General features: G+C 31.8%; 1 protein-coding gene across 1 annotated transcript; it reads right to left on the bottom strand.

Annotated features, from left to right (window-relative positions):
• Window positions 1-1,463: 1,463 nt before the first annotated feature.
• On the bottom strand, window positions 1,464-9,516 carry LOC134259731 (integrin beta-like protein A). Its single transcript, XM_062742329.1, has 16 exons — window positions 9,400-9,516; window positions 8,948-9,192; window positions 8,677-8,817; window positions 8,396-8,531; window positions 8,161-8,310; window positions 5,692-5,834; window positions 5,413-5,574; window positions 5,128-5,168; window positions 4,118-4,237; window positions 2,930-3,043; window positions 2,628-2,741; window positions 2,434-2,547; window positions 2,214-2,327; window positions 1,865-2,060; window positions 1,710-1,760; window positions 1,464-1,622 (listed from the first exon to the last, which is right to left on the bottom strand). Exons 1-16 carry the CDS (start codon window positions 9,514-9,516, stop codon window positions 1,589-1,591), a joined length of 1,992 nt encoding a protein of 663 aa, XP_062598313.1. The 3' UTR covers window positions 1,464-1,588.
• Window positions 9,517-11,969: the final 2,453 nt, after the last annotated feature.

The following is an 11,969-nucleotide window of genomic DNA, read 5'->3' as shown; positions in this document are numbered from 1 at the left end:
CTTCTCCCTCTTAATTTGCCGACAATGAAAGTAGGTGTACACCTACAAATTAATATGGATGATGTTAACGAATGTGGTATGATGTACTAGAAATAAAAAAAAAACAATGTCGGCAAAACAGATACATGTATGGGTTTCTAGATAATAGGAACTGAGTATTCAGGTGATGAAGATATATTATTGCATAAGTGAAAGTAGTTGATGATAGAAAAGTTAAAGTACTCTTGTTTTTCATATAAAAGCTTTTTTTTAATTACATAATTATTTACGCCATTTTATAGGACTTTTCATCTTGAATACTGTTTATTATAAAATCAATTGAACTCATGTCAAAATATTTCTACTAACTTTGGATACCACAGAAATTCACGAACCTTCCGAACAATAATTAGGTTATAAGTATAATTCATCCCCCGATTTCAATAAATCAAATAAAGTTATTGATTGGGTTCTGAATATTTGAGTTTCACTTTAAATGGCTTTCTAATCTACATAGAAATATCAACATAGATAAAATGCGCATTCCAACAATTGTTCTGCCAAGGTAAACCCTTATCTTCACTTCTCACATAAATAATGACAGCACTGAAGGTAAGAGGATAGAAGTATTGTTCACGATCAACAATATATTCGGGAAGTAATATAAACCGTGTGATTATTTCAAACTTCAAAGGAGTTTTCAATAATCTTAATCCCAAACATTTAAAAACAAGCAAATTAGAATTGTGATCCCCCGCTTTCGTCAATTATTACAGCCCTATCATATCTCAAATTAAAATTATCACTGACTTATCACCGATTTTTTTGTGAAAAACGAAGTCCCTTGCACCATCTGTCCAAAATGTATGGACAAGGATAAATTTTGAAAGATAAGTCAAACTGCAAGGTTAAATTGCGTACATTTATCCATCTAAACTTGGAATGATTAATTGATTTTTCTAATGTAAATCTAGTCGGCAATATTTAAGCCATATTTCTGGGGTAAAATGAAAGATAACTGAGGCTGATGCATATTTTCTATGCATATTTCTTTTAAAACAAAAGATCCTAATGGTCACCTAACATCAACTGAAGGATTAGAGTGTTGACGTTTGGCATCATCTGATCATCATCATCTCCCCTTATATACGTAGCAATATACCTTTTCCTATTTGCTTTATAATGACAATGAGCACATGACGGATGTGACCTATTTTTCAGAGGATGATTAATTCTCCAAGGAATCTGATTCCACGTCTGATGTTGTCCGTCTATTTTCACTGCTTGATTAATTTTTGTAGTATTTCAATGGCATTTTTGGCTTGATTACTAAAGTTTTTTTTTCAAATTGCGTTTAACAGTCTGAATACTTTTGATACATTTAATATATTGATATCACTGAATAAAAAAATATTTGTCAGTATACTTTCTTTAATCAACAACTATTTGTATAACAGAATAGTAACATTTTGTATATAGCAGTAAAAACATATCTAACAAAGTAAGCTAATAATAGGAGTCCTTTTCACTTTGTGTCGACTCTTTTTGTCCTCTAATAATGAGATACTTTGTGTCGACTCTCTACCTCTTCTAAAAATGGGTTTCTTATTTAGAATCGTTTAAATGGAATGTCACTTCTGAATCTGAAATAAAGTAGTGAAAAAATTAAACACTTTTAATGAATATAATGCCTCGGCAATACTCTAAATATTCAAGTATTTTATACTTACAAAACCCTAGGCTGGATATCGGGTTTACGAACGTCAATGAAACTGGACAACCTATATGATAAGTTGACAATGAAATTTTACGCATACGTATTATAAATCATTTTGTTTGATTTTTGTTAATTGGGATACAAAAAAAGAAGAAACAAATGTCTTACCAAGAATGGTCGACATCTCTGTACTTTCGTCTTTTTGATAGGTAAATGACAATAGAAATAACCGTCAGATTTACAAAAAGAATACTACAAATGATGATGGCAAGCTTCCATTTGTTTATCCTGCAGTAGTATTCGTTCACACGATCTTCACAGTCAAAAATAACTAAGCAGGGATCTGGCGCACATTCATTTATATCTGTATGATAAAATATGCATGCCTTTATTTTATTAAATTTGTAGGCAAAATTATTATAATGTATGTTTTTTTGATAAGAATAATTAACTGCGTTTTTTTCCTATCTTTTTTTAATCGAGTTTCTATGTGAGCTTGCGTTTTTGATACTCATACCTATATCACATATTGTCCCTGTATACCCTGCTCGACAAGAACAGGTGAAGTGGTTAATTAGATCGTTACAGGTACCCGAATTCAAACAGGGGTTACTTGCACACTCGTTGATATCTGGAAACAGAACAAAAATTTTAATCCTAAAAATATGTGATTTCCCACAAACCTTTTAAAGACTTAAAAAAACAAACAGTGTTTGAAAAAAAGTAAAAAAGATTACCTATTTCACAGATGGAGCCGGTAAAACCCGGAACACATGAGCACCGGAACCGATTAATCTCATCAATACATGATCCATTGTTCTGACAAGGAGAGCTGGCACATTCATCAATATCTGTTTGAAATAAAAGACAGCCTGGTCAGCTGAAAATATACATTTCTCCATTTTTTTTAAACTAAAAGAGAAGTAGCTACCTGTATGGCATACTGTGTCGGTAAACCCTGGTATACAGGAACATTTAAACCTGTTGATAAGATCGGTACACGATCCATTGTTCTGACACGGATCACTTTGGCATTCGTCAATATCTTGAAAGTAAATAAAAAATAATCAATGTCATTAAGGAAAGGAAAGTGAATACATTATAAAGATGATGTAATGAAAGAGATTTGCAGTGTTCAATAAAGAATATAATAATATGATTTTGAGCTTATTTCGTTATTAAAAAATCACGATACATTAAAATAAGATAGTAACGGTTTAAGATACCATTTACCTGTTTGACACATCAGTCCAGTGAAGCCGCCCCTACAGGTACAGGTAAAACCGTTAACGTGGTCATGACAAGTCCCAAGATTCTGACAGGGTGCACTCGCACATTCATTTATATCTAAATATATATGTATTAAATTGACCAAAAAAATAATTATCTAAAAGTATATACATGTAAATTAAGAAACAAAACCCGCAATATTTTCCTCATTTATTTATTTGTCATTGAGCAGTTCTATATTAAACCTCAACGATTTATTTTGCAAACTTAAAGAAATTCACAGATAAATGTTTCGCAGCGATTTATTTGTGAGTCAAAGAAGGTCAATTAAAAGATTATTTACTTCCAAAGGAGCAGTTTGCAATGATAAGTTGCTATAAAGGAAAGGATATATATGTTAAAAAAATTAATTAACTTGATAATGACGATAGCATGTAACGTATTTATCAAAAAATCAAAGTAATGTCTACAAATGTATGGGAAGTCAAGCAAGAAATACCATGTAATTCGAAATAAAATTCAAAACTTTTTAGATTGATTGATTGATTGTATATTGTTTAACGTCCCTCTTGAGAATTTTTCACTCATATGGAGACGTCACCGATGCTGGCGAAGGGCTTCAAATTTAGACCTATACTCGGCACTCAGGGCCATTGAGCAGTGAGGGTCTTTAATGAAACGCCTACCGTGACACGGGACCTACGTTTTTAAGGTCATATCCGAAAGACCCGTGACTTTCACTTCTATGCCGAGCGCTTGGCGAAGGAACAGTCACTACCTATGTTTACGTCTTAGGTATGACGCGGCGCTGCGATCGAGACAAAATACAATTCAAAACTTTTTAAATAAGCACATTCTTAAAATTATTCAAAACACTTTTTCTGTTATATATTTTTTAATAACCCAATTTATTTAAAATGATATTTTCTCTCGAGGTTAAACAAATAATCTCCATATACAAATTTTATATCATTTTATCCAAATGTTATTCTTTTTTTTTAATACATTTACATTGTTTTAATAACAGAAACATTTGTGATCCTACGAATGCTTGTAATTTAGTGCATTCCTTCAATGACAAAAATCTACAAGATTTTGGCAACTCGGATGATGATTATGTTTCTTTTGTCATTTTTGAATCGTAATTAAGATTATAAGTTGACAATTGTGTAGTTTCTTTATTATACGAACCTGTTTCACACCTGTGTCCCGTGTAGCCAGGTAAACAGTTACACCTGTAGTTCTGAGTGATTCCTTGTCGTACACACGTGCCACCATTTGTACAAGGAGAACTCACACACGGACTCACGTCTGTGAAGAAGACACGTGCAATTATACATATAATACATTATCAAGAACTTTAGAATTTCTTTTGAAATGTTTGACCAAAAAGATTGATCTTATTTTTATATTCATATGAAGCAGAATTTATGCAAAATCTTATGCGTGAAAAGAAGAAAACACTTTCTGTGGCCTTCAATTCGACATTTAGATATATCGACGACGTATTGGCAATTAATAATGATAATTTTCATTCCTACGTCGATACAATATATCCTGGTGAGTTTGAGATAAAAGATACCACAGAGTCCGGCACTTCTGCTTCATACTTGGGTATTTTACTTGAAAAAGACACTAATGGTAATCTAACAACCAAGCTATATGTTAAACGTGATGACTTTAACTTTTCTATCGTCAACTTCGCTTACTTATGCAGCAATATACCTTCATCACCTGCATACGGAGTATATATATCTCAATTGATTCGAAACACGTGCTCTACGTATGATAATTTCTTAAACGAGGTAAATTATTGACAAAGAAGTTGATGAAACAAGAATATCAACATTCTCGTTAAAGTCATCATTTCGTAAATTCTATTGTCGATACAATGACCTTGTCAGCAAATACAATTTTTCATTGAGTCAAATGCTGACTGGCGTTTTTCATACGAATTGTTAGTTCATTATTTATACACTGAATTGACGACGGATTTTTTCACATATTTCCTGATCATGACAACGAGCACACGACGAATGTGACCGGTCGGCAGGGGATGCTCACTCCCCCATGGCACCTGATCCCTCCTTTGATGTTTCGGAGGTCCGTGATTGCTCTGTTCTTATTTTGTATATTGTTTAATGGACGTTGAGATTGAATACTGTTCGTAATCTCCATATCCTTCATCATAATATACTTACCATTTACGTTGATATTTAGGCACCTTGATTCGCTGGTTTTCCTGCCAAATTTAAAAACAAACTTTTATTGATTTTCTTATCTGCTTTAAATGTCTATATTTACGAATAAAACATATTTAAAGAAAGAGATAATTTAAACAAAAATAATTGAAAGATGATCCTTATACTTAAATGCCCAGAAAATACCCAGTTTTATTTATTTATTTTTTTTAATTATTCATTTTTGTTGTAAATATTTAATCATATTTTAGAGACAGATGAAAACTACTAATTAAAGCTTAATACCCAAACGTGTCTTCGGCTAGAGCACAAACAATGTGGGATCCTACTTGGTTCTGCTGAGGTATCCAGGAAGTGCTGACAAAGAAGGTTCCAGGTCTGGACGAGACAGACTGTAATGATGTATAGGTCATACCGGCAGGTGAAGTGATGTCCATCTTTGTTATTCTGTTATGGATTAAAACATTCAAACATTAGGTTTCACAGAATTTGATCACGTGATCAACTATGTTCATTTCCTAGAGAACTTTTTGACATTGTTGTTTATTTCTTAATTTTACTCACCTTCTACTATCTGAAGCATAAAAGGACACTTGGAAGGTTTGTAATATGTTTGCCTGTAAGGTTGATCCAGCAGCTGGAGTAGGGCTGACAAACACTGGTTTGTCGTTACATCTCCCAGACAGTGGAGGTGTTGTGATAAGAAACTGAGAGGAATCGTTATAATAATTATTTATATACAATTTTCTTCATGGAAGCCTTTTTTGGATATTAGAGTGAAAGCCTTTTCGGTATATAGGAGTGAAAATCAAAACGCTAGATCTCGAACGTTTGGATAATGTGCTATTTATAATGTAAGGATGTACAACACACCCACCCCCAAAAATTCCTGTCGTTTAATTTTCGTTATTTTTTTTATATTTAGTACATGACTATATCAACTGCATTTATGCACATTTTGGACAAAATCGTTTGAGTGGCTTTTGGACAGGAACTTCCAAAAGTTACCCCTCTTTAGTTGTTAATAAGGAGAGAAAATTTTAATCAATAAGCTACTTAAACCTTGATTTTCAAAAAAAGCCAGGTTAGATATAAATGTCAAATTTTATTGATTTATTCTTTTAACCATTTAGAACAAAAACATAGTCATCTTTTTGATATACATATCAACAAAACAATTTTTTAAGACCTCTAACCGAAAAACTATGAATTAGCTAAGCCTTGAAGATTGTGCATTTTTCAAATTCAAAAATGTTTTGTGAAAAAAACCTGTCGTTTAATTTTGGTAAAAAACTTTCTTTAGGTAGCTGGTAGTAAAAATAATCTTCATAATTTTATGTATAATCTTTGTACGACGACTTTTGATTTAATAGCGGAAAATTACTCCCTCCCCCTTTCTCAATTAATCACATTCCCACGCGTCTTTCAGACGGGGGTCGATCACTTTGCTATGAATCGACAAATACACATTTTGAAAAAATCAAATTGGAATATTGCTTTTGCTAAAAAAATATGGTAACTTACAAATTTTAAAGTTCTCATATGTAAAGCGTATTTAAATCTAGATTTTTAGGCAATTGTTTAATACCCCTATCACCCCCACCCCTTCCTTTTTTGCGTAGCAGACCAATAACGTTTGACGAAACGTCGTTTACAGTGCAAATATACTAGTATTTCGTCATTTGAATCCCGGAGGTATTCATTTGTTTTTAAATTCATGAATGCAGAATAAATATTGACTGCTGTTTTTATATGTATCAGGATAAAATTACTGAAGGATTTTAGTGATTAGTCCCTATATGTATGAGTTATGTATTCCATATTATCACATGAAACCTGGATACGAATTCAAGTTATGTTGAACTTGAATATGTTGATTTTTAATTTTATTTATTAAAAAAATGGTCTATGTTCAACTATTCTATGAAATAAATGGAATAATTGTAGTTTCTTTCATGTCATTATTTCAAACGAGACAGTATGTTGCCGTGGGGATACATCGGCATTTGCATAGATGTACACCCCTCATGATATTGTACGCATTCTTTCAATGTCGTTGCACTTCTAAAGTTAAAATGAAAATTCCGTATTCGTCCACATTAACTTCAAAATATCAAAGATTTTAAAACTCTTCATCTATTTCAATTTATATCAAATCGCACATTGATATTTTTAAAAAATCTTATTTGCTACGTTTTGTTTTGATTCGAGGAAATGCGAACCTTGTTGACTGTGACAGAAAGTCAAACGATTTGCTGCAATAGCCGATATTCATAAATGCAGATAATTTCAGTACTGAGTGAACAATTCTTTTCAATTCTATACTTACACTGTGTATATGAGGTTTATAGTAATCAATTCTCGAATTTATCAGGTCTTGCTGTAAATGTATCTAATTTTGTGGAAAACCGTGAATAAAGGGAGGAAAATAAACATCTCCTACATTTTCAGAGTTGTTCCTCTTTGGTCAGTAAGGGTCTTAGAACAACATAGATTTTATTTTATACAAAGTTTTTTGTTTGTTTATTGTTGTTTTATTTAATTGAAGAAGAAAAACAATATTTATATCGTAAAATTAATGCACAAATTGTAATGAAGACCATTAATCGGAATGTTATATAGCCAATTGTACATAACGAGAATTTCGGCAATGTAAAATAAAGTTCAGAATACAAAATAAATGCTATGCTTTGATCAAGATTACAATTTATTGTATATGAAATAAAATAAACATTAAGGGATGGTATTTTATGTCTTGCTATTTACGGAGTGTAATCGGGTTAATTAAAAAAATAATTATTGATTGAGTGTTGTACGCATCATCACAGCTAAGCCCCATATCCCATTTTTCTTTTATGATTGATATACATCGGGATCGTTTTACTCGTCATTTTGACGCTTTATTTTTGACGTTAAATTTGACCTCGCAAGAGTTATCCCCCCCAGTGTGTTGTACGTCTTAAAAAAATTTTATTTATGTCAATAGAAAAGAACAAAAATCAGTTTGATAAGATAAACTTTTATTCTGCTTACCTGTAATGTAACAGAAGATATGGGGGTGTTTGGTCCGTGCACCGTTCCACCAACAGAAATCGTCGATTTAGGGAAATCTTCCATTGTTACAGCTACAGCAAAGGTCCCATTTTGTGTATGATTAGATGGAAATTTAATAGTGCAGGTTCTCTATTGTATATTAAGTATAGGTTAAATTAATACATTCGAAAGAAATTTATTCAATTATGCGAACATAAAGGGGTAGTAATCTTACACTATCGATGGTAGCAGCTGGCAGTGCGTTGCATATAGAGACACATTCTGATCCATTTGACCAGCGACATCGAATATCATCGCCGTCGGCATCAGCAACAGGGATTCGAATGTCATTTTGACAGTTATATTGTACTCTTGTCAGAAAGAAAAAAAAATTACAATGAACACAATGGTTAGAAAATAACAAATGTGCAAAGAGAACTATCATTTAGATATGTTCTCACTACTCTGTGTCCACATCAATAGTTTCTAGTCTTTGTATTGTTAATATGTACATACATATACATCGGTTTTCCTGTTGTAATTGGGCTAGTATTTGGTTTGTGAGTATCACTTCTTTGTTTTAAATTAACTATTGTTCCAATAGACCAACTACCTCCAGGTCGATTACTTAATGTCACCCATGCACCGCCAGTGAACCTAAAGGGCGTGAAAGCAATCGAAATCAATTTAAAACATCTTAATTATTTGTTCAATATATCTTCGTCTTATCTTTTTGTAATACATTAATATTAAATTTAATGATGAATAAGCACTTAATAAGACTTACTCAACTGTGAATGGACCTGGTCCTGGAAATGTATATGTAAAGGTTCTCTCCCCTTGTTCCCAGTTTCCAGACACACTTGCACCAGTGCAAATATAATTCACATTGTTGAGGTTCACAGCTGGACTACATCCAGACGTACATCGCCAATACGTGGTATTCATTCCGGTTACAAGTTGTCCTATACGAGCAGTGGTGCACCCAGGACCTGCCCCGTACCTCCAACCAAGTCTAAAGGAAAACTGGACCTGTAACCAAAAAAAAAAAAAATCCTTTCAACTACCATATTTTATTTATAAAATTTATTTACTATTATGCTATACTTTATACCATTTAAGAATAATTTTTCAAATGTACCAAAAATTAAAAAAAAATCTAATTGAAAAAAAGAAAAGTTCGTAAAAAAACCGAAATGGTAGACATAAAGGTTTACAAAAACATGTATGATAACACGCCTCATATCCGTTTCCAGTCGATTTCCAACTAATTGTCCCTCCCCGAAAATGGTTAGCCTTAGTTACATAAAATAACTGCAAACTTAAAAATTGTAGAAGTAAGACCTGGAATTGCATTTTCGTTAATCTATACCTTACCAATATTGTTACTCTTATTTATACTCAGGTGCTTTTTAAAACACTCAATCGACGTCCAGTAAACACGGAAATCTGAGAATAAATTGTTTACTTTCGCTGATTATAGATTTATCATTGAAATCAAGGAACAAGGAAGCGTCAAAGAAATGTCCATTTTAGTCTGAATGTCAGTTTCTATAACCTAACACAAACCTATAATTTTACTAAAATACGATGTTTTGGTAAAATTACTCGAGACTATTTCATATTCCTTTTATTCATTTCGCTGATTACTGATCATTACAGTTGTATAACAAGATAAAATTTTGACAAACCAGTTCGATGAAATTTCACCAGTATCGTTTAAAGTCACCATTTCGTAAGTCCTTTGGTTGATATATTTACCTTGTCAGCAAATACAATTTTTTTTTCATTGATATCTGTGCTAACTGACTTATTTCATACTAATTATAGGCCATCATTTACACACTAAATTTTAGACGGATTTTCCGATCTTTTCCAAATGTGCCAACTAGCACAAAGCCGGTTATGACCGTTGGCAGGGATGACCCCCTCTGATGTTTTGTGCCCATGTTTGCTCTGTTCTTATTTTGTATTTTTATACGGACTTTTGAGCTTGAATACTATTTGTTATCTCCATATATTTCATGGCAATCAAAACTTTATTGTGTGAACGGATTTCAAGATGTTCACATTGGGGTGCAAGCTCCCTCTGTCATAATGACATTATTTAAAAAATAGTGAAAATATTTTTTTAAAATAGAAAAAAATGTCATGGCATATTTAAAAAAAAATCTTAAGAAGTACAACAGGGGGAGCATGTTGGTCTTTATAGTACTTTTAAGTGTCTTCTTTTCAAGAACAATAAGAACTTCTTTTTAATTTGAAAAAAAAGATGTGAACGCGGGTTGTCTAAAAAGTCACAATGACATTTTTGTGTTAAAATAATGGTTTAATATATATCTAATGTATAACAAAATATTTCTTATCAAATCAAGTCAGAAAGATTTGAGTTTTATTTTGGAATATATATTTGTAAATGCACTTTGAATAACAAAATCAAAGTGCGTTAAGAGTGTCATATACTTTTTTTTACCATGGGGACATCTAACACACTGTGGCAACGTATTTTGAAAATATACACATTTTTTGTCAATGTACTTTTGTCAAAGTAAAAATAAATTTCGTTGTATTTTGTACCATGTTGACATTAAAGGACTTGGAAAATATTTGTATAAAACAAAAATTCTAGCACTTTGAAAAATAAATTTCAAAGTGCGTTAAATCTTTTCATGAACAATTTTCATTATATGCCTGTATATAAAAGGTCATTTGTACCGTGTTGACATTATGAAATTAGGTGATTTGGAAAATATTTGTATAAAACAAAAATTCTAGACATAGATTTAAGTAGTTAAGAGAATCATTTTGTAATAATTACATCTTTCGAAAAACGTTTTGATTTATAACATGTATTGATTAATCCTCATAAAGAACATGGAGAAGATGGGTATATAGAAACTCTGTTTTACTTAGGTAACAAAGTGAGAGTGGACCTCCCCTAAAGGTGAGTCCCAATTTTCAATTCCTATATAATGTATGCATTTGTAAAACATTTATGTTACTAATCCCCCCCCCAGTACTGATGACTATGCTACATCCGAATATATATTTGCTTAACTTGTGTGATGTTGAAAACTTCCAATAAATTTTAACTTACATTAAATACATGCAAATTGGAAAAAATAAGTACAGTGAATCGAACAAGAGAGAAAGAATTTTCAAAGTATGGAAAAATTAAAATCGCTCAGAAGTGACTTATCACTGAATAAAATATCCAACAGGTTCAATAAATTATCATGCCTAAGATTTTCAAGACTATTGACAAAACCATACACATTTTTTCCCCAAAGTACGTTAATATAATCGATATCAACGTACTTTTAAAAGAAATTTTATTTTTTCAAAATGCGTTGATTTGGTCCCAAATTAAACGCATTCGAAAAAAAAATTAAAGTGCATAATTTTTCAATGTGTAATGTAACAAGAAGCAGAATCTGTACAAAATCGTATGCATGAATAGAAGAAAACACATGCTTTGGCATTCAACTCGGCATTTACATATATCGACGAGGTATTGTCAATTAACAATGGTAATTTTATTCCTATGAGAGCTTGAGGTAAAAAAAAATACCACAGTGTCTGACACATCTGTTTTATACTTGGATATTTCAATTGCAAAAGACGTCAATGGTAATTTAAAAACCAAGCTATATGATAAACGTGATGAATTTAGCTTTTCAATTGTCAACTTCATTTATTATTGCAGCAATATACCTTTATCACTTGCAAACGAAGTGTTTATAACTCAGTTGACTCGAAACGCAAGAACATGCTCTACGTAAGAACAATTTCTAAAACGAGGTAAATTA

This window comes from Saccostrea cucullata, unplaced genomic scaffold, assembly GCF_032062105.1.
Source record: "Saccostrea cucullata isolate Sc308-1 unplaced genomic scaffold, CSIRO_AGI_Scuc_v1 ctg12194, whole genome shotgun sequence".
NCBI classification, from domain to species: Eukaryota; Metazoa; Mollusca; class Bivalvia; order Ostreida; family Ostreidae; genus Saccostrea; species Saccostrea cuccullata.
Note: the sequence above shows the minus strand (reverse complement) of the source record. Positions and strands in the feature narration are given on the sequence as shown.

Coding starts and splice junctions, on each gene's coding strand:
- LOC134259731 (XM_062742329.1), bottom strand. CDS start 9,516: ATGCAATTCCAGGTCTTACTTCTACAATTTTTAAGTTTGCAGTTATTT. Junction 5,169..5,412: donor CTAGCCGAAGACACGTTTGG/GTATTAAGCTTT, acceptor TAAATTTGGCAG/GAAAACCAGCGAATCAAGGT. Junction 2,548..2,627: donor CGACACAGTATGCCATACAG/GTAGCTACTTCT, acceptor TATTTCAAACAG/ATATTGATGAATGTGCCAGC.